The following is a 27,041-nucleotide window of genomic DNA, read 5'->3' on the forward strand; positions in this document are numbered from 1 at the left end:
AGTGGCCTAGTACATTTAAAAAATTCAGAATTTGGTAGAGTTATTTTATATGGCTATTTGGAATTGACTCAAAGTGCTTATTTATTATAAAGTTTACTAGCAATTCATGTTACTTGGGATGATTATTATGTATAACCTTTGAGAAAGTTTTCACTGTTAGAGTGTTAAAATATTACAGAATAGGATTTAAATATCTATTTTGTGTGTACTGCATTTTAGACCCTAGGTAATTTTCAATTACATACTCAAATCCTTAAGTTTTAATTTTGTGTAGCTAGTTTTGTCTATATTGACTAAATGACAAAATAGTATTTTGTCATTTTATGTAGGGACATTTATTGAGACAGTTGGCAGGGATGTGTGAAGAAAACATGCGAATGAAACTAGTATGTCTTACCAAGTCCTGTATGTAACTGCTAAGCTCATCCTTTGAATAGGTATGATGTCAAGTAGCCAAGACATTACAAGAGTATCAGATGTTTGAAACACATAGAAAATAAGTTAGTGAAAGTACCTTGTAAATTATAGAATAATGTATAAATTTAAGGCTACATTACTCCAAAGGAGCAGCTATGGTAAGTACTTGGGGTGGGGGGGGAGAGATATCAAGAAGGGTACAGTAGAATCAGAACCCTTTGGATTTTTTTAGATTTAGTAATTTCTGATCTCAAGTAAACAGTTTTTCCTGAGGATTTGTAGGAAGGGTGCTTTCATACATGGCTGGTGGGTATATAAATTCGTATCATTTTGGAGAGTACTTTTGCAGGATCTAGTAACTGAAAAACACAATGTACTTTACATCCATCCATTCCAGTTTTCAGGGTATATATATATCTTACAGCAACATGAGCAAGCTTTTCTCTAAAGGGTCAGATAGTAAATATTTTAGGCTTTGTGGGAAAAGGCAACATTTAAGATATCATGTAGTTGCTTAATAAGAGAGAACAAATTTTCATAAATTTTGAGTTGATCTCATGCAAAATAGAATAGTCTTTTTTTTGTGTAATACAGTTTTGCTACTTGAACAGCAACTAGATTTAGAAGGTTTAAGGTATGAGTAGTCAATGAAAAAAAAAAGCATTCTCCAGGCTACTCTTTGAATAAATTAGCCAATTAAGGTGAGAAATAGAATTTTACTGCTGGTTGGAGGAGAGGTAATGGTGAGAAAGATTGTTTTTTTTCCTTTAAGAATAACTGGAGAATCAATGATACTTTTTTGGAGAGGGGGAGGAGGAAATTGAGGGAAGAAGCGAGGCAGAGTGAAATTGTGAGCTTATAGATGAGCTAAATCAAATGACACATTATATTTCTGTTCTAGCAATATGATTTTGAAGAAGTCCTTTATCCCTTTTCATTCTTCCCATAGTAGAATGAGGTGAATTAGTTAAGTAATCTCTAAGCAGTTATAGCTCTGAAGTTCTAATTTTTTATCAATTAGATCTGGTTCTATTCTTTTCTCCTGAAGGGTTTGTCTTTTTAAAATGTTTATTCTTATGTTGTAGGTTTCTGGTTATAATTATTATTTTTATTTACTTTTTATATATTCCATGGTGTTACTATGTACAGATTAACTTGAGACATGAAGGTAATGCTTGATTTTTTTTGTCCCTTTGAAAAAAGGAACATCTTTAGAATGCTGGTTATACTACCATGCCGAGTTTATTATAATGACAACATAAAAATTATTTGTTTTACATCACAATTGTCATTGTCATTTACAGTTAGTATGCACTTTTCATTTTTTTGTCTTTTACCATTGCAAATCCTAATTTAGCAACTAATTTTTACTAAAAACTAATTATTAGAAATGAATTTTGTTTCTAATTCTGCTGCATTTTTTCAATAGGTGATGTTAATTCAAGAATATTTGTTTTAAACTGTTACTATATATTATATATTTTTATTGCTTTCTTCTTGGATTTAAAAAAAAGATGGCACTATATGTTTGAGTTTTCATTTAATGAGATGTGTAAGTCATCTTATTCAAGTTGACATTTCCTTCAGCTAAAATTTAGATTAGTATGTACAGTTACTGCTTCATAAGTCTTGACTGCTTCAGACAATTGGTTTGTAGCGTTCAGTACTTTTATTCCATTTCTGAATATATGAACTATCTTTGGTGAAAGCATCCTCAATTCATACTGTGCTGGTTTTCCTGTTTCTAGAAAGTGTATTTGTAATCTTGGTCAGGGGTCCTTGACATTAGGCTATATAGGTATTGTAAATCTAGGTATCTTCTTGCTATAATTTTAAAGGAAGGAGTTGAAAATTGGTTATATTGAAATATTTATTTTTGATATAAGCTGTGTTTTATTATAGTTTGTGCTAGTTTGAATGTTCTCTTAGAAGTGTCTCTGGGCAACAGGTAAATTTAGTAAAAGCTGCAATTACAGAATAATATGTAGCTTCCTCCAAGTTCTTTGCAGTTCTGTAAATAGCCAGCAGGGGATCTCCTCTACACCCGTTTCCATCTAAGTACAGTTAATGATAAGTGTCTTTGATTATACTGTTGAGACATTTTATAAAACGTGTGAAAGTGGCTTGAGAGAGTTCTTAGCTGGATATAGATAATCTAGTGTGAAAATATTATCTTTAGGCACACTCTAGAAATATTTGTAGCTTGGACATTTTTTTAATAATTATGTTTTGTATTGTATTAATAAATGTAGATTTCAGAATTTTTTAAATAGTGGGCCTTTCAGAGGAAATATGAAATGCTGAAATTGCATAGTGCCCAGAAGTTCTTTGTGTACAGTGTTGCTCAGAATAAGTCTTCAAAGGGAATGAAGGTAGAATAACTTAATTTTTAAAGTTGATCATTTAAGTATTAGAAACATGTTTTTCTTTTTCTTCTCAGTTCTGTATTTTTTGCTACTTGGCTAGTAGTGGGACTTATAGGAATTAATAAGCGTATTACTTTCATTTTCCTTGATAGTAAATTAGGTAGGTAGGTCTTTTAAAATGCAGTTGTCTCTTAAAGTGTATAATTCTAACTAATGTCTTATTTCTAAAACATTATTTTGTTCCCTGAGAACTAACTTTAGAGGAAGGACTTTCACATTGTAAGTCTGATGAAGGATAAAGGCATAATAGCTTTTAGGAACCATTTGGAAATAGCTTAATAATTTCTAAGAAATTGATCATTGGTTTATGTTCTTAAATAAAAGTTGTATTTTGTAGATTACGTAGATATTGAAGCTTTTAAAACCTGTTTTTACTGTAGAACTTACATTCATTGTTAATCCTAGAGATAGGAAAGCTTGTGCTTTATTAACCCAAGGAATAAAAAATAATAATGAAAGATAAATGTTGGGCTTAGGCTGCTTCTGCATGTTGTTGGAAAACAGCACCTCTGTGCCTTGTCCCTGTATGTTAGTGTTTCCTGTTTGAGATGTTCTTCTCTTACCTGATGGGAAATAATTAGTGCAGAAATGTAATACTTAGTTCTCTGCAATACTTCATGTAAAATGTGATGTTATATTGATTTTTCCCATTAAGGCAAATACAGTGTTCATAAATTTCATGGAATGTTTATAAATTTTTGAGTGTGATCTCGTTTTAAATATAAACATAAGAGTGATTTATGCCATGTTCCAAGTTTTCTGGGTGAAAAAAATCTCAGCCCTACAATTATTTTCACATGATAAAGGGAAAAGATGTAACATTTTGGGATATATTTGAATTTTTTTGTGTGTAATGTAATCGAAGGCAAATACATTTTTTAAATTGTTCATGTTGTAGTTAATGTTCTTTTAGGCACAAAATGATATTAATAGTAATTTATTAAAGTTAATATCTATCTACAATGTGCACAGTGTAACTATTTATAGTAACAGAAAATATGTGCATTTTAGCAGATAATAAAATGCTAAATGAGAATTATTTATAGAGATCAAATGTGAAACTTAAAAATTAGTAAAAAAAGGAGAGCAGGGATGTGAAAGAAATACTGTATTTTTAAATGTCTTAATTCTAACTTAGTTAATGTCAAATTAAATAAAAGAAACTATTGATGTTTGGAAAGTGGAAAAAGACATTGGAACATATTTAGTGTGCAGCTGTTGTGGAGCAAATTGAAACTGACGTATTTCATCCTGTGCTTATTAAAACTTTGTCTCTGTGAACATTTGGATCTTTTCTTTTTGTTTCAGATCTTTGGTTTCCAGGCGGGACTGACGTCTTTAGATTGTAGGGGATCTCACTGCTTACCTGTACCGATTATTCCCTCTTTCAGCACTGCTCTTTATGGAAAACTTCTGAAACTACCTACGTGCTGGTAAGTATTATGTTAAAATTGTTAAAATTGGCTTATGGTAATTTTTATTTATTATCTTAGAAGGAGTAAAAACCAGTTGTATCTGTTTTATGTCAGTGTGTTAGTTTATATAAAACCTTAGAAAAATATCTGAATTCATACTGTCTTTTACTGAGACACTAAAAGTCTCTTTTAATATCTCAAGTGTATTAGGTCATCATATCTTTTGTGGTAGTGATAACTGTTGTTTGGGTTATAACTGTTAATCCATATTGGAGCTGTAATAAAATAAATGTTGCTGCTTCATAATGTAATAGGAACTGCAAGGGCAAATACTTTTTGTTTCTCTTTGAGATGATGCAGATAAAAATTAAAGAAAGCTCGGATATTGATGTTAAAGCCAAAGTATTTATCACCTAAGTAACAATTTTATATGTAGTCATACCCACTAAGAAAAGTATACCCGTGACATCCACATAAAATATTTGACGTATACATGTGTAGTCATTGCATTATCATTCAGTATTGGGTTACTTTATTTGGTGGTCATATTTCCCTAAACTCAAAGAGACTTATAAAAAGGAAGCCAATAGTTAATTATAACTTTTTTAGTTGAAAACAATACTTTTAATATATTAAAGAAATAATTGCTTAAATATATGAAATAAGGTTTAAATATATGAAGTGATATCCTAGTGGATGAAGTATTGCTACATTTTAAAACTGAGATTATTTCATGTATTTGAAATGTATTTTTACTTTCTTATACTAATTAGGAAGTGTATTTTTATAGGATGATTTCTATTAGTTATTTTGAAAAGTAACATAACTTTCAGAAAATAGATATTAATTTTTTCTATCTAAAGTACTTTACTTGCTGATAATTTTCTTCATTAATATATAACTTTTAATTTTAGTATATTTTATTGATTATGCTATTACAGTTATAGAATACAATTTGTAAATTAAATGCTGACATTTTAAAAGAAATTTCCTATTGATTCAGAAATGTAAAAATGCAGAAATTACAGTTAATTACAAGTCTTGGAATCAGCTCTATAAAATGAAAGCATTATTAAATGATTATTCTTATTTATACTTGATAAGTTTAATTTTGGCCTTAGTTATTCATATTCCTCATATATCATTTATTATGTTGTTTAGAGATTATTTTAAACTTTATATGTGTATATATACCATATTGCATTTGAGTCAAATTCTATATTTAAATCTATTAAGAAATACCATGTGATATGTCACAGTTGATGTTGATACCTATTTTAATAGATGTTTGTGAATACTATTTTCTCAGTTATGTGGTGATTTATTATTCATAACTTAAATTTTATTGGAAACACAGGGCACTTTATATGGAAAAATGCTTGACAACTTTTAAAAACAAAAAGCCAAAATTTCCAAAGTGAATTATAACCTTTATATGAAAAATACTGAATATTTAAATAGGCAAGGCTTATTTTAAGTATGTATAGGGCTTTCTATAAATATTGTCAGATGTGATTTAAAATACGTCTGCTGACATCTAAAAGACAATATTCCAGTTTAATACTAAAAGCATAAGATCACAGAATGCAAATATTTATTTGGATATGGTTTTCTTTTTTTGTAGTGAAGACCACTTGTTTTTATTTTACTTATATTTTTGCTGTGCTTTACAGAAGTATATTACTTTGAATTAATTTCTTTAAATTATTTCCCTTAATAAGTAGAAAGTTATAATTAATCTAATGTTAACAACTCTAAATTTGAAAGTCATAAATACAAACCTCAATAAACTGAGATATATCTGAGTTAAATGAAGTGAATAAAAATGCCAGATAAAATACATCAGGTAGTGCTTGAATTAAATCAAAATCATATGCGAACTGAGAAGTTTATTTAACTCATGCAGTGAGGATTTTTTAGTAAGGCACCCTGGTTATGTCATTTAATGTCAACTCTGCTGCCGTTCATGGTCTCTCCCCTCCTCAAATTACACAGGCTGTTCTAATTTGGGTTTTTAATATTCACATTCCAGTTTCTTAAAGCATATGTATGATGCTGTGTCTCTATTTCATTCAATAATGAGAAGAGCACATTTACCACAGGCCCCAGGACATTTTATAGCACATTGAATTTTAGTCTGTATGTTGGAGTTAACATTGTAAATCAGCAAAATAGTTTATACTTTTTATTTAAAAAAATTTTTAAAGATTTTATTTATTTATTTTTGGAGAGTGAAAGGGAGAATGAGAGAGGTAGAGAAACATCGATGTGTGAGAGAAACATTGATGGGTTACCTCTTAGCCAGCAACCCAAGCATGTGCCCTGACTGGGGATCAAACCTGCAACCTTTTGGTTCTCAGGGCAGCTCTCAATCCACTGAGAGGCACACAAGCCAGGGCCTAAGAATATTTTAAAATTCAGATTTTAATTGTGCATGAAGTTTCAAACTAATTGTCATTTACTTTTAGCATGTTTGCTAATATGTTTTAAGGAACATTGAAAATGAGTTATATTTTTCTCATTCAGGTGATCCAATTGTAGCCTTAATGAAGAAGCAATTAGTAAACTTCAGTTTCTTAGAATTTATTTTTAAAAAATATTTGGAGATATGTACTTTTTGTTTTTATTTTTACTTATTTTTATTTGTTTTTACTGAATTTATTGGGGTGACATTGGTTTGCAAAACCATACAGATTTCAAGTGTACAACTCAACAACACATCACCTGAATACTGGCACCCATCACACCAAACTAAGTCTCTTTCCATCCCCATTTCCCTGCCCTTTGTCTTCCTCCACCTAGCCCCCACGTGCCTTTCCCTCTGGCTATCACCACACTGTCCTCTGTGTCATTGCGTTGTGTGTGTATTTGTTTGGCTAATCCCTTCATCTTCTTTCATCCAGTCCTCCCTCCCTTCTCCCCCGACAGCTGTCAGTCTGTTCCACGTATCCAAGCCTCTGTTTCTATTTGTTCATCAGTTTGTTTTGTTCATCAGATTCTGTATTTAAGTGAGATCATGTGCTATTTACCTTCCTTTGATTGGCTTATTTCACTTAGCATAATAATCTGTAGGTCCATCCATGCTGTCCCAAAAGGTAAGATTTTTCTTTTTTCACATCTGCGTAGTATTCCATTTTGTAAATGTACTAAAACTTTTTTATCCACTCATCTACTGATGGACACTTGAGATGCTTCCAGATTTTGACTATTATAAATAATGCTGCAGTGAACATAGGGTGTACATGTTCTTTTGAATCAGTGTTTTGGGTTTCTTCAGATAAATTCCTGTAAGTGGGATCAGTGGGTTATAAGACAGTTCCAGTTTTATTTTTTTGAGGTAACGTCATGCTGCTTTTCACTGTGACTGCACCAATTTGCATACCTACCAACAATGTACAAGGGCTCTCCTTTCATCACATCCTCACCTTCACTTGTTTGTTGATTTATCGATGAAAGTCATTCTGACAGGAGTGAGGGGATACCTTGTTTTTTAATTTGTATTTCACTGATGATTAGTGGTGTTCTGTGTATTTTCATATGTATATCCTCTTTGGAGAAATGTTTATTCAGATTCTTTGCCCATTTTTTAATTTGATTTTTTTTTTGGTGTTGAGTTGTATAAGTTCTTTATAAATTTTGGATATCAGATTTATTGGTGAATATGTTCTTCCATTCATTTGGTTTGTTTTTATTGCTGATGGGGTTTTTTTTTTTTTTTTTTTTTTTTTTTGCTGTGGAAAAGCTTTTTTAGTTTGTAGTCCCATTTGTTTATATTTTCTTTTGTTTCCTTTGTCTAAGGAAATCTATCAGAAAAGAATATTGCTATTGCTATGAGAAATATCTGAGATTTTACTACCTATGTTTTTGTCTAAATCTAGAATTTTAATGTCTTTGAGTCTAACATTTAAGTCTGTAATCCACTTTGAGTTTATTCTTGTGTAACGTGTAAGAAGGTGGTCGTGTTTCATTTTATTTTACATGTATCTGTCCAGTTTTCTTAGCACCATCTATTGAATAGACTATATTTACCCCATTGTATGTTTTTGCCTTCTTTTTCAAATATTAATTGACTGTAAAGACATGAGATTATTTCTGGGCTTTCTATTCTGTTCTGTTAATCAGTATATCTGTTTTTATGCCAGTACCATGCTGTTTTGATTTCAGTGACCTTGTAGTAGAGTTTTATAATCAGGTAGTATGATTCCTTCAACTTTGTTCTTTCTCAAGGTTGTTGTTTTTATTCTGGGTCTTTTGTTGTTTCCTATATATTTTTGGAATATTTGTTCTACTTATGTGAAATATACCATTGGTATTCTGATAGGATGCATTGAATGTATACGTTGTTTTGGGTGGTATGGACATTTTACTGATGTTATTTCTTATTTGTGAACGTGTTAAATGCTTCCACTTATTTGTATCTTCTTCACTTTCTTCAGTGTCTTATAATTTTTCAAGTACAGGTGTTTTACATCCTTGGTTAAATTAATTCCTAGTTATTTTTTAGGAGCAATTCTGAATGGCATTGTCTTCTTCTTTTTTTTTTTTTTTAAACAGTAACTTTTTTTAATGTATTTTAGTCTCTGCAGGATACACAGTTTGTTTTTTTTAAGATTTTATTTATTTATTTTTTAGAGAGGGAAGGGAGGGAGAAAGGGAGACAGAGAGAAACATCAATGTGTGGTTGCAGGGGTCATGGCCTGCAACCCAGGCATGTACCCTGACTGGGAATTGAACCTGCGACACTTTGGTTCTCAGCCCACGCTCAATCCACTGAGCTACACCAGCCAGGGCGGGATTGTCTTCTTAGTTTCCCTTTCTGATAGTTTATTATTGGGTGTATAAAAATGTAACTTATTTCTGGATATTTATTTTATATCTTGCTACTTTACTGATTCATTTATCATTTCTAGTAGTTTCTTTGTGGAATCTTTAGGGTTGTCTATGTAAAGTATCATGTCATCTGCAAATAATGACATTTTCTTCCTTTCCAATTTGGATGCCTTTTATTTCTTTTTCTTGTCTAATTGCTGTGGCTAGGGCTTCTAGTCTGTGTTGAATAGGAATAGGAATGGTGAAAGTGGAATGCCTGTCTTGTTCCCCAGCTTAAGGGAAACACTTGTAGTTTTTGTGTAATGTGTATGATATTGGCTTTGTGTTTGTCATATATGGCCTTTATTACATTGGGATATGTTCCCTCTATTCCCACTTTGCTGAGATTTTTTTTTTATCATAAATGGGTACTGGATTTTATCAAATGCTTTTTTAGCATCTATTGATACGGTTATGTGGTTTTTGCCTGCATTTTGTTTATGTGGTGTATCACCTTTATTGATTTGTGGATATTGTACCAACTTTTCATCTCCGTAATAAATCCCACTTGGTCATGGTATATGATCTTTTCAATGTATTGCTGGATCTAGTTTGCTATTACTTTCTTGAGGATTTTAGCATTTACATTCATCGCAGATATTGACTTAAAATTTCCTTTCTTTGTAGTGTTATTGTCTGGTTTTACAATTAGGATAGTGCTGCCTTTGTAAAATGAGCTTGGAAGTCTCCCCCTTTTTTGAGATTTTTGGAATAGTTTGAGAAGGATAGGCATTAGTTTTTCCTCATGTTTGATAAAATTCACCTGTGAAGCCATCCAGTTAGGACTTTTGTTTGTTGAGAGTTTTTGATTACTATTTCACATACAGCTGGTAAAGTTTTCACTGATTTTTCCTGCTTTTGGTAGTTTGACTTATTTAGATTGTATGCTTTTTGACAAGTCTGTTTCCTTTTTATTTACATAATTCATGTGAAATGTGTTTTTGGCCAACACAAAAACCAGTGACTTTAATGAATTACTGAACTTGAACTAAAATTTTATTGAATTTCCTAATCAGAATTTTCAAGGTTCTATTTGTTTTTGTTTTTTTTTAAAAGATTTTATTTATTTATTTATTTATTTTTTAGAGAGGGAAGGGAGGGAGATAGAGAGAGAGAGAGAGAGAGAGAGAGAGAGAGAGAGAGAGGAGGGAGGGAGAGAGAGGGAGAGAGAGAGAGAGAAACATCAATGTGAGGGTTGCTGGGGGTTATGGCCTGCAACCCAGGAATGTACCTTGGCTGGAAATTGAATGTGCGACACTTTGGTTCCCAGCCCGTGCTCAATCCACTGAGCTACACCAGCCAGGGCTTCAAGGTTCTATTTGAATGTTAGTAATTATATATATATATATATGTATATATAAAAATGTATCAATAAACGTACTTTCTCCCTTTTTTATTAAATAGTTAAACATTTTACTTAAGGAGATGAGTTATCTCTATTGAATAACTTGTCTAGGAGACGATGAGATTCATGAAGAGACAGCATTTCTGTATTTTGTTTGTTTGCTGCCACCCATACTTCATTGTAAGATTTTTGATTTTATACATTATAATAATCAAGCATTCACTATATTTTTGTTTTAGAGATAGACAAGATTTATTTCCCATTTTTTGTTCATGTTATCTAACATTTTAATTCAATAATATTTTTTATTTCAGAAATTTGAAAAATGGTACAATATTTTTGTATTTAAACACAATATAATTTATATTTTACAGCCATTTGCAAATGCTAAACTTATCGTAATTAAAAAGTATATACTGGTGGGGTTTTTGAGAAATGCTGGTAAGTGTGAAACTTGATTCAAACTGTATAATACCAAACTAGCATTAAAAAAGACCAGTGTAGAAGTATGTGTTTCGATTGTGGAAAGAGCTTGGTGATTTATAAGATATGTTATTTAGTCATTAAATGGAGGCTTTAGGCATATATACATATACCATTAAAATTATGTGTGTATCTATTGATGAATAAAATCAATAGACAGAGGTGTGTATGTATGTTAGAAAACTCACAGAAAGTTGTTATCTTTGGGCAGTGGAGTGGCATCAGAAGGAGGAAAGAAGAGGAACCATTCGTTTTACCTACCAGTCATTCATTTATTTTACCTACCATTTGATGAAATATTTTTCTTTCATTTAAGTATTGATGTGTAAGTTAAAGGCTTATTGTATATATAACTAAATACAAATTTCTTAGCTTTTAAAACTACTTTTATTTCTAAGTTGAGTTAGTGAAGTTTGTACTCATTTTATTTTGGAAAAAGTGATGTAATCTTATTTTACTGTACAGGATATGAGTAATAACAAAATACATTTTTGGAAACAGTTTGTAGGTTCAAACTTTGCATTTGGGGATTCTATATAAATCTTTAGATCCATCTGTTGCTGAAGATACTCTTTCATTTGCTATGAGGTGTGTTGATGTTAAAAGAATGGATGGCTGTTTTTCAAGTTTATGCAGGGCAAAAATTTTATGGCACTACTATGAACATGAATGGATTGTATAAGTTAATTCCTTTGCATTGAGTAGTAAGAACCACTTCCGCATTTTTTTTTAAGTTTTGAAGGAAGAATTTTCTTTATAGAAATGCTGTATTGGTCCAGAATTTTCACCAGCTCTATATTATAATTTATCAGCAGATGGTACAAGTAAGTCTTTAAAGTATTTGTTAATTAGGTCATATTAATTTTCAGTCTTTGCTACTACACAATCAAGACCTGCTTGTTTCTATTGCCTTAAATTTATCCTGGAGTGTGTCCAAATTTATTTTAATGAGTTGTTTATCCCACTAGTTACATTAGGATTTATTTTCCCTAGAGAGTAATGTTTACATTGATAGTTTTTAAACCTATTTGGTAAAATGAACATATGTCAGACTAGAACTTAGGGATATGCGAAATAGCCATTTGTTAAATAAATAATTTTATTTTCATGAACTTAACTGTTAAAATGCAGGTTTAGTGATATTCCACCTCCCCCGATAATTAGGTAAATCCAGAGGGTTTAGATGCTTTTAGTATGAATTTTATTGAGCTGTTTTATTTTAAACAAAGTTTAAACAAATTTGTAGCCACATAAATCACAAGGAAAATTATACTTTTATTATGCATTTTCATTGACATTTTAATGAGCCCCTCCCCCCTCGTAGCTTTTAAAAAAGTTATAAAAGCTATTGATTTGTTTAAAAACCTCTGAAGCAAATATGGCATAATATTATGTTTAATCAGTTCGTTCGGTTTATGAAGTGGGTACATGGGTGTTCTTTTTCCTATACTTGTTAGCTTGGTAGAAATATTTCCAAATTGACAAAAAAACAAAAGAGGAAAAAAAACCCTCTTCATTCACATTGTTATAATAACAGGTACATTGTTAAAGCTACCATCTATTGCCAAATAATTTTAAAATATTTGTTTATGGCAGTTCAAATGCTTCTGGAGCACTTAACAGATGTATAATAAACTGTACTTTAATTTGTAGTTCGTTACAGCTGGAAAATAAAACAAACTACAAAAGCATGTCCTATGTGTATGATATAACTTGTTTATTATTGAATTCTGGCTTTTGTACAAAAGTGAATTATTCCTTTGATGTTAAATTGAATCTGAAGGAGGGAATTGCGCCCACCCTTGGGCATCATTAAAATGTAGAATAAATTATTTTAAAATTTGCATATGTTCAAGTTTTTATTTAAGTCTGTGTTATCCATTTGGGAACTATTTTATGTGACATATGATGGCTTGAAAGTTAGAGTACCATATACAGTAGCTGAATTTGTTATGATATAGTAAAGACCCACTAGTGAAAAGAATCCCGACTATAATTTTGGCCTCATAAAGAAATATTGCTGTGATTCTAAAAACATAGCTATACCATAAGACTTCTCAAATACTATAGTGTATCTGGCTGAAGATAGAGTAGTTAGATTAATTTTACATTTTTATGTTGCAGGTGTACCAAATATCTGTTTTCTTTACTGAGTATCACTACTAATAAACTTTTGTTTCTTGGTCAGGCATTTTCAACAGAAATTTGAGAGCATAGTAGAGAGAGAATCACCTCTCAACTTTGAAACCCTTCACTAAAGAAAGGAAAAATGCTTTAAAAAAAATGGCTTTAATGTTGGAAAAAGCAAAAGAAAACCAATGATGATAATGAAGTATAAAATTGTGATTTGGGTCCCGTTTGTTTTTCCTAGTATCTCTTGATCTCTACTATTTTACCTGTTTGGTTTAAAGACTCTTTTATTCAGTGCATATTTATTTCCTGGTCTAGTCATTCTAATCCTTTGGTTTTATGGTAAAATGTGACCATGACTGTGGATTGAAGAGTAAATCTAGGTACAGCCACATATTGATACTCAATGTTGGGAAGCGGTATGGCTAAGGTTGTAGAAATCTTAATGTGTGACCATATATTTGAATTACAACATGCTAATTAAGAGAGACATATGATCCCAGGATTTTGTTTTGTTATTTTGATATTTTTTGAGTGAAAGAAGGCAATAGTTAGTTGTTTGGTTAGACATTCCTAAGAATGGAGTTCTGAATACTTTAGGGAGCTTTTTTTTTATTATTGAGATAAAGCCCAAATAACATAAATTCTCCATGTTACTATGCAATTCATTGATTTTAGTATATTCACATTGTTGTGCATTCATCATCATTATCATCATGATTATCTAATTCCAGAACAATTTTAAAAACTTGAATAAAGAAATCCTATCTCTAGCTAGGATTCTGGACATTTTATATAACCAGAAGCTAAAATGTGTAGTATTTTCTGTCTGCCTCTTTCATTTAGTGTGTTTTCAGGGTTCATCCATGTTGTGTCATGTATCAGTACTTCTTTTTTTAATGACTGAAAAGTATTCCACATTCTGTTTATCCATTCATTAGTTATCTTACATTTGGGTCCTTTGCATGTTTTGTTTAAGAATATTGTTGGTGTGAAATTTCATGCATGAGTTTTTATATGAACATGCTTTAGTTTTCTTGGACATATACCTAGCAATATGATTGTTGGGTCACATAATAAATCTATATTTACTTTTCTGATGAACTGGTGATAGATTTTACATAGTGGCTGTACCATTATACCTTCCCCCCTCCAGTGTATGAGGGTTCCAATTCCTCTTCATCTTTGCCAACACTTGTTATTTTGTGTTTTTCCTTTTAGTATCAGTCTTAATGGGTGTGAAATGGCATGTCATTGTATTTTTAATTTTCACTTCCCTAATGAGTTTGAGTATATTTTCATATATTTATTTCTGTATCTCCTTTAAAGAAATGTCTCTTCATGTTCTAGTTCATTTTTAAAGTCGGCTGTATGTCTTTGCTGTTGAGTTGTGGAGTTCTTTGTATATTGTAAACATAGACTCCTATAAGTTATGTGATTTGCAAATATTTTGTCCCATTCTCTATGTTGTCTTTTTACTTTCTGGATAATATTCTCAGATACACAAAATTTTTAAATTTTGAAGTAGTCCATTTCATTTATTCCTCCTTTTGTTTTGCATTTAAGAATCGCACTTAAGAAACGGTTCCTTTATCCAAGATCAACAAAGATATATAGCTGCGTTTTCTTCTAAGAGTTTTACAGTTTTAGCTTTTTGTCAGTATTGAGTAACTTTGTTATATGGTATTAGATAGGGGTGCAACTTCAATCTTTTGTATTTGGGATATTCAGTTGTTCCAAAACCATTTATTCAAAAGACCATTCATTTCCCATTGATTGATCTTGACATCCTTATCAGAAATCAAGTGACCATAGACATATAGGTTTATTTCTAGACTCTCATTTCTAGTGCACTTAATTTTGTGTGGCTATCCTTATGACAGTAAGACACTGTTTTGACTACTGTTCCTTTCTATTATGTTTTGAAATTAGGAAATGTGAGTCTTCCAGCTTTGTTTTTTTCAAGATTGTTTTGGCTGTTGGGGTCCCTTTGCAAGTCCATATGAATTTTAGGACTAGTTTATTCATTTATTCAAATAGCTGGGATTTGATAGGATCACATTGAATCTGTGTATCAATCTGGCAAGTATTGCCATCTTAACAATATTAATATTTCCAGTCCATAAACAATAACTGTCTTACCATCATTTAGTTCCTTGTTTAATGTCTTTCAACATGCTTTGTAGTTTTCAATTAAAAGTCTTGGAATTCTTTCTTAAATTATCCCTATGTATTTTATTCTTTTTGTTGCTGTTTTAATAGAACTTTCTTTCAGATTATTTATTGTGTGTATATAGATATAAAACCAATTTTTGTGTAATAACCTTGTACTTTGCAATTTGGTTGAACTTGTTTATTTGCTTCAATGGTTTGTATGTGTTTTTTTCTTTAGGGTTTTCAAAGTATAAGTTTATGTCATCTGTGAGTAATTTTATGTTTTCCTTTTCAGTTTGAATTCCTTTTACTTATTATTTTTTGCCTCATTTCTTGGCTGGAAACTGTACTATAATGTTGAATAGAATGGGAAGAGCAAATATCTTGTTTTCCTCCAGATCTTGGAGAGAGTTTTCAGCCTTTAAGCAATAAGTATGATGTTAGTTGTATGTTTTTGTAAATATATTTTTAAAGATTTTATTTATTTATTTTTAGAGAGGGAAGGGAGAGAGATAGAGAGAGAGAGAGAGAAACATCAATTGTGGTTGCTGGGGGTTATGGCCTGCAACCCAGGCATGTACCCCTGGCTGGAATTGAACCTGGGACACTTTGGTTCCCAGCCCGAGCTCCATCCACTGAGCTACGCCAGCCAGGGCTGTAAATATTCTTTATCGTGTTGAAAAAGTGGCCTTTATCTTTAGTGTGTTGGATGTTTTGTTTTTAAGATTTTAAAAAATATTTTGTTTATTTATTTTTTTAGAGGGGGAAGGGAGGGAGAAAGAGAGAGAGAGACATCAATGTGTGGTTGCTGGGAGCTGTGGCCTGCAACCCAGGCATGTGCCCTGACTGGGAATCAAACCTGCGATGCTTTGGTTCTCAGCCCGTGCTCAATCCACTGAGCTATGCCAGCCAGGGCTTTGTGTTGGATGTTTTTATCAAGAAACAGTATTGGATTTTTTCTTTTTACAATGCACTAAAGAGTTTATTCAATAAATGGTGTTGGGGATATTGTACATATATGTGCAAAAAAATGAAACTAGACTATTGTCCTCCACCATACCCAAGAATAAACTCAAAATGGGTAAGTGATTTAAATCTTAGACTCATGCTTGATGAAGATTTATTGAACAACTAGTAGTATTTTTGGTTTAAATTTTTTTAGTATATTTTATTGATTATGCTATTACAGTTGTTCCATTTTTTTCTCTCCTTTATTCCCTCTGCCCTGCACCCCTACACCCTCCAGAATTCCCACTCTTAGTTCACATTCATGTGTCACACATATAAGTTCTTTGGCTTCTCTATTTCCTATACTATTCTTAACCTCCCCCTGTCTATTTTGTGCCTACTAATTATGCTTCTTATTGCCTGTACCTTTTCCCCCCATTCTCCTCCAACCCCCTCCCTGCTGATAACCCTCCATGTAATAAGGGACTTACCTCAAAAAAAGATCAAAACTATGAACAGTAAAATGACAACAAAGTCACAATTATCAACAACTGAACCTAAACAACAACAAAAACAAACTAAACAAACAACTAGAACAAAAAACAGAATCACAGAAATGAAGAGTATTGGATTTTGTTAAGTGCTTTTTTCTGCCAGCTGAGATGAGCATGTTCCCCGCCACTGCCTTTATTCTATAAATATGGTGTATTGCGCCGAGTTGTTTTTTTTTAAAGATTTTATTTATTTATTTTTAGAGAGGGAAGGGAAGGAGAAAGAGAGAGAGAGAGGAACATCAATGTGTGGTTGCTGGGGGTCATTGCCTGCAACCCAGGCATGTACCCTGACTGGGAATCAAACCTGTGACACTTTGGTTCGCAGCCCGCAGTCAATCCACTGAGCTACGCCAGCCAGGGCTTTTTTTTTTCTTTTTAAAGATTTTATTTATTTATTTTAGAGAGAGAGGAAGTGAGGGAGAAAGAGAGGGAGAGAAACATCAGTGTGTGGTTGCCTTTCACATGCCCCCTACTGGGGAGCTGGCCTGCAACCCGGCATGTGCTCTGACTGGGAATTGAACACGTGACTCTTTGGTTTTCAGGCCTGCACTCAGTCCACTGAGCCACACCAGCCAGGGTGCGCCGAGTTTTTTAAAGCTGAATCACTCTTTTATTTCCGGGACAAATTCCAGCAGTTATGGTGTATAGTACTTTTAGTATTCCTCTGAATTTGACTTACTAATATTTTACTGAGGATGTTTTCATCCATATTCACAAGGGATATTGGTCTGTAGTTTTTTTATGTTGTCTTTGTCTTCCTTTGGTAACAGGATAATATTGGCCTCATGAAAGGAATTAGGTAGGTTTCTTCTATTTTTTGCACAAGTTTAGAAAGGATTGGTTATTTACTCTTCTTTAAATGTTTGGTAGAATTCACCAGTGAAGTCTTCTGGTCATGGACTTTTCTTTGTTGAATGATTTCTACTTCATTTATAATGGATAGCTTTGCCAGAATTATAATTATTAGCAGTTCTTTCAGCACTTGACTATTCCATCCCTTTCCTGTGCGGCTTCCATCATTTCTGATGGAGAATGCCTTCAAAACTCAGTCAGGCAATTTACAACTATACCTTCTTTTCTTGTTGAGTAGACCCTGAAGGTCAGCCAGGATTGGGAGCTTAAGACCTTTCTCTATTTTTTTCTGTGCAGCTGCAAAGTCCTCAGCATGTGTGTGGCCTTCTGTATTCCCAGGAGAATGTTGGAGTTTTTCAATCTTCTTATTCCCCAAAGCGTCATTCCCCAGACTTTCCTCCCAAGATTTTGGTTATTATTTTTTTCACCCTTTCTCTTACCCATTGTCCCAGGCAGCAAGGACTAATGTAGTCCATTTGCCTGAAATGTTTTTCTATAGGTATCCCTGGGGAGTTGTTTGGGAGAGTTCTTAATTAAGAGAGATAAAGCAAGTTCTTTTTAAAAAATATACATTTTAATTATTATATTAATTAAGACCCACAGTTTACATTAAGATTCACTCTTTGTACTGTACCTTCTGTGGATTTAACAAATGTATAATGTTGTGTAGTCACCATTACAGTTTCTTTTTTCCCCCCAATTTTTTTTATTGTTCAAGTACAGTTGTCTCCATTTTCCCCTCACCACTCCTCTCCCCCCCAGCCATCCCCACTTCCCACCCTTGATCCTACCCCTTTTTGGTTTTGTCCATGTGTCCTTTATACATGTTCCTTGACAACCCTTTCCCCTCTTCCCCCTATTATCTCCTCCCCGCTCCTCTCTGGTTACTGTCAGTTTGTCCTTAATTTCAATGTCTCTGGTTGTATTTTGTTTGCTTGTTTGTTTTGTCGATTAAGTTCCACTTATAGGTGAGATCATATGGTATTTGTCTTTCACCACTTGTCTTATTTCATTTAGCATAGTGCTCTCTGTTCCATTCATGCTGTCACAAAGTGTAGGAGCTCCTTCTTTCTTTCTGCTGCATAATATTCCATTGTGTAAATGTACACATAGTTTTTTTATCCACTCATTTACTGATGGGCATTTAGGGTGCTTCCACTACTTGGCTATTGTAAATAACGCTGCTATGAACATTGTGGTGCGTAGGTTCTTCTGAATTGGTGTTCCAGGATTCTTAGAGTATAATCCCAGTAGTGGAATTGCCAGGTCAAAAGGCAGTTCAATTTTTAGTTTTCTGAGGAAATTCCATACTGTTTTCCACAATGGCTGCACCAGTCTGCATTCACACTAACAGTGCACTAGGGTTCCTTTTTCTCCATAGCTTGCCAGCACTTGTTGTTTATTTGTTTATGATGGCTATTCTGACTGGTGCGAAGTGGTATTTCATTGTGGTTTTAATTTGTATCTCTCTGATGGCTAGTGATGCTGAGCATCCTTTCACATGTCTCTGGACCCTTTGTATATCCTCCTTGGAGAAGTGTCTGTTCAGGTCTTTTGCCCATTTTTTAATGGGATTGTTTGTCTTCCTGGTGTGGAGTTGTGTGAGTTCTTTATATATTTTGGAGATCAAAACCATGCCTGCTTTTAATATTTTTGTTAACTGTTTATTTTTTATCCTCTTCACAATTTGAATATAATGTGACTTTGGTTTAAGTCTCTTTTGCTTAGGGTTTGTTCAAATTCTTAGATGTTTAAGTTTATGATTTTCTTCAAATTTAGAAAAATTTTGGCCATTATTTCCTTAAATATTTTCTGTTTCTGCTTCACTCTCTCTTCTGTGATTCTAGGTATACCTGCTTGAAATTGCTTGATATTGTTCCAAAGCCCACCAAGGCCTTTTTCTAGTTTTTTAAGTCTTTTTTCCTCTCTGATCCTTGATCTCCTGGGACCTCCTTAAGAGACCTATGAGATGCATCTCAAAATTGTCAGCCAAGGAAACAAAAGTGGAGAAGCATTTCTCCCTATACTTCCAGGATCTGCATACATGAAACAAAATAATTCCCGCTGGAGTCTCACATGTCCAGTGGCATTAGATAATGGCAGTGAAACTCTGCATTGAATTGCTCTTCACACAGTGGCTGGAATAGCAGGTGGTGGTGAGAGACTTTGAGGTAACATACAAGGGGTGCCCAATATCTGTATCAATATGGTTGGGAATGTGAAATAGGGTGGAGGTTTATGGATTGAGAAGAAAGTGGGGTGATTGAATCCATTATAGCAGTATCCTAATTTTTTTCCTGTCTTATTTTTCTTTTTTCCACTTTATCTTGCATATTTCATTAACCTTTACTGTCAGCTTGTTTCTCAGTAGATTGTATTTAAATGTTTTCGTACCTAGAAGCATTGCTGTTTGGGACATTTATTATGTAAGGCACCTTATTAAAAGACAGAATCAGATGAGAAAGGCAACGATGAATTAGATATTCCAGGGCCAATTCTACAAATAGTTTTTATTTGTTACTGTTAAGGAGGGAGCTGGGTATAATGTAAATACTTTATAAGTATTTATGAGAGAGGCGTTCTGGATCATATTGCCTTGTCTCAAATTCTTATTTTTTTTTTACTTGGCATATTTTCTCGTGTATAACATGCTCCCATGTATAATGTGCACCCATGTTTTTGGCCCAAATTTTCAGAAAAAAGGTCTTTCATTTTAACTTTTAAATTATATATTTATATTTAGAAACAAAACTGTTTATCTTATTCCAGGGTATTATTTTGCATACAGATATCATTATTGCTTTCTAGAGTTACACTTTGTTTAAAATCTTTTTTTATATAACATTTAAAAAAATATAACCTTTAGTTTTTGATTACCATTTAGTCCCCTTAAACACCTTTAATGCATTAGCATAAATAAAATAATTAAAAACATTGGATATGGAATTAGTACTAACCATGTATAATGTATATCCTTATTCTTCCCTAAAAAATTTGGGCAAAAAAATGCACATTATACATGGAAAAATATGGTATCTGTATGATATTTGATAACTTAACTCTTTGTGTCTTATTTATCTTAAAAGTGAAGATAATGATAATACCTGTCTCAAAGAGTATTTGAGCTGGATTCAATGAGTTACTCCATATAAGACATTTAGAACAATGCGTATCTACTAGTAAATTCTCTTGAAGCGTTAAATAGTATTATTTTCATTGCTCTTTCTGATGATTGGCTTGATTGAAAAGTATAGTTGCATGAGCAGAATATATGTGTATGAATTATTCTAGTTTGTATTTTTATTTTTTATTAGTGTGAGATATTCTGAGATAGTGAAACTTAAAGGTAGTAGAGTTGTGTCTCTATTTGATAATTCTTTTTTTTTAAAGGATTTCATTTATTTATTTTTAGAGAGACAGGAAGGTAGGGAGAAAGAGAGGGAGAGAAACATTGATGTGTGAGAGGTACATAGACCGGTTGCCTTTTGCATGCCCCCAACCAGCGACCTGGCCTACAACCCAGGCATGTGCCCTGATTAGGAATCGAATTGGTGACCTTTCGGCTTGCAGGCCAGTGCTTACTCAGTCCACTGAGCTACACCAGCCAGGGCTGATAATTCTTTTAAAAGATATTTCTAATGTGTACCTTTTTTTCCCTGACAACCTAATTCTTCTTTTTTTTTATGTTGTTTGTAAATGCTATTTACTATATGGTTATTTTTTCTGTTTTCTTGTACAGGACCAAAAGATCTCAGATTGCTATAACTGAAGGTGTGTTTGAACTTCCAAATCTTACAGTTCAAGCTACAAGAGCACAGACACTTCTGCTGCAAGCAATATATCAAAGTTGGTTTCATATTGGATATGTCAGCTCTTCAGTAGTGAATGAAGCTTTGATGAATGAAGTTTTTCAAACTACAGGTAAGAACACTATGTTTTTGACAAATATATGGAAAATTCTTATTAGTGGTGACTAATAGTTTATCATTCAAATCCATAGGTATAACATTGGTCAACTTAAGTTGTGTAATGTATTTAGCTATTTAGTTGTATTATCTGCCACTAATTTCTGGATATACTTTATATTTGCAAGAGATTATTTTTTACCAACTTCTTGTACAGTCGACTCTTTGGCCTGATGTTAAGGGGGCCAATGTATGTTTGAAATGATAGCCAAATCATGTATAAATATAATCTATTTGATTATGCTGGTAAAGTAGAATAAAATACCTGATCATAATGCTTTATGAGTTGGTAAGCAAATTATCCTTTTTTTGGTGCAACATGATGTTTTGATATGCATAGTGAGATAATTGCTACAGTCAAGATAATTAAGTCTCCTCACAGTTACCATTTTTTTCCTGTGGTAAGAGCACCAAAATTTACTCTTAGTGAAGAGTAAATTACATACTACGGTATTATTACTAACTGTAGTCATCATGCTGTACATTAGCTTCCTAGAACTTGTTCATCTGACATAAATGCAACTTTGTACCCTTTGAACAGCAACTGTCATTTCACCCTATCACCTTGGTTTTGGTAACTACTCTTCTATGAATTTGACTTTTTTAGATTCCACATGTAAAAGAAATCACATAGCATTATTCTTAATAGTCACAAGGTGGAAACAACACAAATGCCTATTAACTGATGAATGTACAATGAAGTATTATTCAGACATAAAAAGAAATAAAGTACTGATACTTGCTGCAATGTGGAGATCCTTGAAAACAGTATGCAAAAGTCAGATATTATGATTCCATTTATATGAAATGCTTAGAATAGGCAAATCTGTGGAGACAGAAAGTAGATTAATGGTTACTAGAGTGTGGGGATAAGGAAGAATGGGAAAGACTGCTAATGGGCATGGGTTTCTTTGGGGGCAATGAAAATGTTCTGAAATTCGGTAGTGGTGGTGTTTTTATGCTTGTGAATATGTATGCTCAGTTCTACTTAATTGTGCACATTATGCAGGTAAATTTTATGTTAGATGAACTTCATCTCATTCAAAAAAACTTTTGAATTAATGAATATTTAAGGAGACTGGATTATGTGCTATGGTCTGAATGTTTGTTTTTCCTCAAATTCATCTGTTGAAATTTTAATGCCCAGTGTAATGGTATTAAAAAGTGGGACCTTTGGGAGGTGATGAGATTATGAGGGTGAAGTCCTCGAGAATGAAATTAATGTCCTTATATAAAGGACACAGATAGCTTCTTTGCCCCTTCCACCATGTGAAGACATGGGGAGCAGTCAGCATTCTGCAGCCTGGAAGAGGTTCTGACTGGAACCTGACCATGCCAGCATCCTGGTCTTGGACTTACAGCTCCTAGAGGTGTGAGAAATACATTTCTCTTGGTTATTGGCTACTCAGTTTGTGGTATTGTATTGTAGCAGCCCACATGGACTAAGATGTTATGTTATTGCTATTGATATGGCCATTATTTGGAGTTATCTATTATATAAACTCTTTTCTTTTTAAAAAAATATTTTATTTATTTATTTTTTAGAGGGGAAGGGTAGGAGAAAGAGAAGGAGAGAGACATCAATGTGTAGTTGCCTCCCGTGCGCCCCCAACTAGGGACCTGGCCTGTAACCCAGGCATGTGCCCTAGACTGGGAATTGAACTAGCGACCCTTTGGTTTGCAAGTGTGCACTCAATCTACTGAGCTATACCAGCCAGGGATAAAACCTTTTCTTTTAGATCCTTACCCATAAGGCCTACACTGAGGCCTTATGGTCTTATTGACAACAGTACTTATCACTGTGACATTATCTAATTCATTATTTTGTTTGTCAAATGTGTTTCCTGTGATGCTCTCTTCATAGTATTTTTTGGTTTATTGTCTCACAATATGAATGTATTTGTATTTATCTATTTTGTTTTTGTCCACTGGTTTAGCCCAAAAGATTATATTAGAAAATAAGTGGTAATGTTAATTACTTTTATAATTTTTATAATTTTCCTTTTTTCTAACTCAGCTAATTTCCTATTTCCTTTTCTGAATTTATCAAATGGGCTGTGCTATAAAAAACGTTTTATTTAAAATTTTTTATTCTGGAGATATTCTATTCTAACAGAATGTAGTCACCTATATTAAAAACAGATCTGACAAGTAACAACAGATTCTGTGATTCATAACCTCATGGTCTGTCATTGAGAAACCTAAAATTAGTGGAACTGATTTTTTGTAGATTAGGGGAATTAAGGAAAGTAGAATGATGTTAGGGTGTTTTTACCTGTGCCAAGTTTATTTTTATCAAATAAAGCAGCTATAAAATTTATAATAGGTGAATTAAAAGGATCAGCTATAATAATTTTAAAAAGCCATATTTCCAAGTGCTCAGTTATCTTATATCTTTTTTGGTCTCCCTCAAAGGCCAGGCTTATTCTGTTCATTTTATTCTTAGTAGAGTACTTGTAGTATTTTGTCTCCAAAATTTCTCTTTTAATAAGGTCCGGGAAGTATGTATTTAAGGCAGTGATTTTCAGTTGGTATGCCGCAGCATACTGATGTGCCATAAGAATTTTTTTAAAGTGTAATACCTTACTGTATAGTCAGGGGCACTGACCTTTTTTCCTTTAGATTGTCAAAAAAAATAATTATAACAGCCAACACAACAATCGCCATCTAGTTTGAATGAATCAAAATTATACATATTTTTTATTAGATCAGCAAAAAATATTTTTTGGTATGCTGCAGAATTTTAGTAATTAGTTTTTGTGTGCCATGAGATGAAAAAGTTTAAAAATTGCCGATTTAAGGTGCAGTTTTAGTATTTTATTATCTTGTATCTATGGGTGATTAATAGACTATACTCAGCCTTGTTAAACTTTGTTTAATATGTTTGGTTTAAGCATGTGATCCTTTCCTTCAGATTACAACTAGTTCTCATTTACTACATGAATGAAGTGATTATGCAGGCTATGCACATTCTTGGATCTTCCAAACTTATATTCTGGTTATGTGGGGAAGAACTGTTATTCTTCTACTCAGCAGTTGACTATAAGCCAAGTACTTCTCTTCAGTGTTCTTTCCTCACCTTCTGGTACAACCTTGTGCCTCTAGCCTACTTGCTTACTTCTTGCTGTCTTATTGCTCGTTATTAACCCACAGCATCCAGTTTTCTCCTATTCTTCACCCTAGTGGCTTTTCCCTCTGTCCCTATTGAACATAATTCTGATTTGATAATATTCTCCTACATTATCCCTTTTCCACTGATAACTAGTTTTTTTGCTTTTACAAAATCAGTCTTTTCCTTGAGACTTAACATTATATGTATAGTCCCTTTGGTCTACAAAAGATTTATATATTTTTCCACATTCATGCCTTTTGTATAGGTTTTCCCCCTCCATCATGCCATAAATGTTTTACCTTGGTTTCTCTCCCCCTTCCCAGTCTTTTTGTCCACTTTTTCCCCCCATTAAAACAGCTTTATTGAGATGTAATTCACATATTACACATTTACCCTTTTGAGGTACACAATATTAAGCTTGTAGAGTATTCAAAGGTCTGTATCCATCACCACAATCAATTCTAGAATATTTTCATTACCCTAAAGATAAGTTCCAGATTCTTTAGCCATCACTCCTCAAGTCTTTCATTTTCCCAGCCCTGGACAACACTAATCTGCTTTCTGTCGGAATGGATTTGCCTATTCTAGACATTAAAATACAGTCTTTGTGACCAAATCCTTTCACTTAGTGTACTGCTTTTGAAGTTCATTCATTTTGTGGTGTGTATTTCATTTCCTTTATTTCCTTTTTTTTGGCGAGTAATATTCCATTATATGGCTATACCACATTTTGTTCATTTATTCATCAGTTGATGGATATTTGGGTCATTTGTACTTTTGACAGTTATGAATAGTGGTCCCACGAACATTCATCTACAAGTTTTTATGTGAACATATACTCAAACTTGTTATTTCTCTCAGATGTATATCTAGGTGTAGAATTTTGGGGCCATATGGTAACTCTGTATTTAACTTTTTTTTTTTTTTTTTTTTTTTTAAAGATTTTATTTATTTATTTTTAGGGAGGGAAGGCAGGGGGAGAGAGAGAGAGAGAGAGAGAGAGAGAGAGAGAGAGAGAGAGAGAAACAGAAACATGAATGTGCGGTTGCTGGGAGTTATGGCCTGCAACCCAGGAATGTACCCTGGCTGGGAATCGAACCTGGGACACTTTGGTTCCCAGCCCGCGCTCAATCCACTGAGCTACACCAGCCAGGGCTTTGTATTTAACTTTTTGAGGAATTGCCAGACTGTTTCCCAAAATAATTGTACCATTATATGTTCCCCACCTGCAGTGTATGAGGGTTCCAATTTTCCCATGTCCTTGCCATACTTTTATTACCTGTGTTTTGGTTCTAGCCATCTGGGTGTGAAGGAAGTAGTATCTCATTGTGGTTTTGATTTGCATTCCCCTTGTGGCTAATGAGGTTGAGCATCTTTTCCTCTACCTCTTGGCTGTTTATGTGTCTTCTATGGAGAAATACCTACTTAAGTTATTTGTTCATTTTTTTTGTTTTCTATTTGTTCCACTTATTTTTCATTTTTTTCTTTTTAAATGACTTCTCAGTCTTTATTTGAGCACATTTTTCTTCTTCCATTTTATCTTTTTTCCTTTAAAATCTTATATATCTAATTTAATTTAGTTCTAAACTTAGGGTTTATAATAAGTAATGGTATATTCTCAATTGTTGATTACTAGCCTTTGTGTTATTGCTGTACTGTATTTTCCTTTTTTTTCTTTTTAAAAAAATTTATTTAAATTGTTGTTGCAGTACAAATTTCTATCTTTTACACCCATCCCAACGCACCCACCCAACCCTCCCCTCCTCCCTCCCATTTCCACCTGCTCCTAGTTTTTATCCATGTGTCCTTATACTCGTTCCTATAAACCCTTCCCCTTTTTCCCTGAAATTCCCTCTCCTCTCCCCTCTGAACTCTGTCAGTCTGTTTTTTATTTCAGTGTCTTTGGTTATATTTTGCTTGTTTCTTTGTTTTGTTGTTTAGGTTCCTGTCAAAGGTGAAATCATATGGTATTTGTCTTTCACTGCCTGGCTTATTTCACTTAGCATAATGCTTTCCAATTGCATCCATGCTGTTGCAAAGGGTAGGAGCTCCTTCTTTCTTTCTGCTGCATAGAATTCCATTGTGTAAATGTACCATAGTTTTTTGATCCATTCATTTACTGATGGGCATCTAGGTTGCTTCCAACACTTCGCTATGGTAAATTGTGCTGCTATGAACATTGGGGTGCATATTTGTTCATTTTATTTGACTTGTATATCTGTTTAAGTTGTAAAATTCTTTGTATAGTCTAAATACAAGTTCCTTATTAAACATATGGTTTACAGACATTTTATGCAATTCTGTGGGTTGTCTTTTCACTTTCCTGATGATCACCTTCTGTCTAAATTTTTCCAAATTATAGGCTCAAGTA

The 27,041-nt window shown here is 33.0% G+C and overlaps 1 protein-coding gene across 9 annotated transcripts in view; it reads left to right on the top strand.

The window, feature by feature from the left end:
* VPS13B (vacuolar protein sorting 13 homolog B) overlaps positions 1–27,041 on the top strand; it is a 702,408-nt gene that overhangs the window by 85,688 nt on the left and 589,679 nt on the right. For all 9 annotated transcript variants that reach the window (XR_004904391.1, XM_036031293.1, XM_028534101.2 and 6 more), the window contains 2 exons: positions 4,152–4,276; positions 21,333–21,514. Coding sequence is in view for 8 of the 9 variants with exons in the window: in XM_036031293.1 (XP_035887186.1) it covers positions 4,152–4,276; positions 21,333–21,514 (307 nt within the window). In the remaining variant the exon portion in view is untranslated. The remainder of the gene's footprint in view (positions 1–4,151; positions 4,277–21,332; positions 21,515–27,041) is intronic.

Source organism: Phyllostomus discolor, chromosome 7 (genome assembly GCF_004126475.2).
Source record: "Phyllostomus discolor isolate MPI-MPIP mPhyDis1 chromosome 7, mPhyDis1.pri.v3, whole genome shotgun sequence".
Lineage (NCBI taxonomy): Eukaryota > Metazoa > Chordata > Mammalia > Chiroptera > Phyllostomidae > Phyllostomus > Phyllostomus discolor.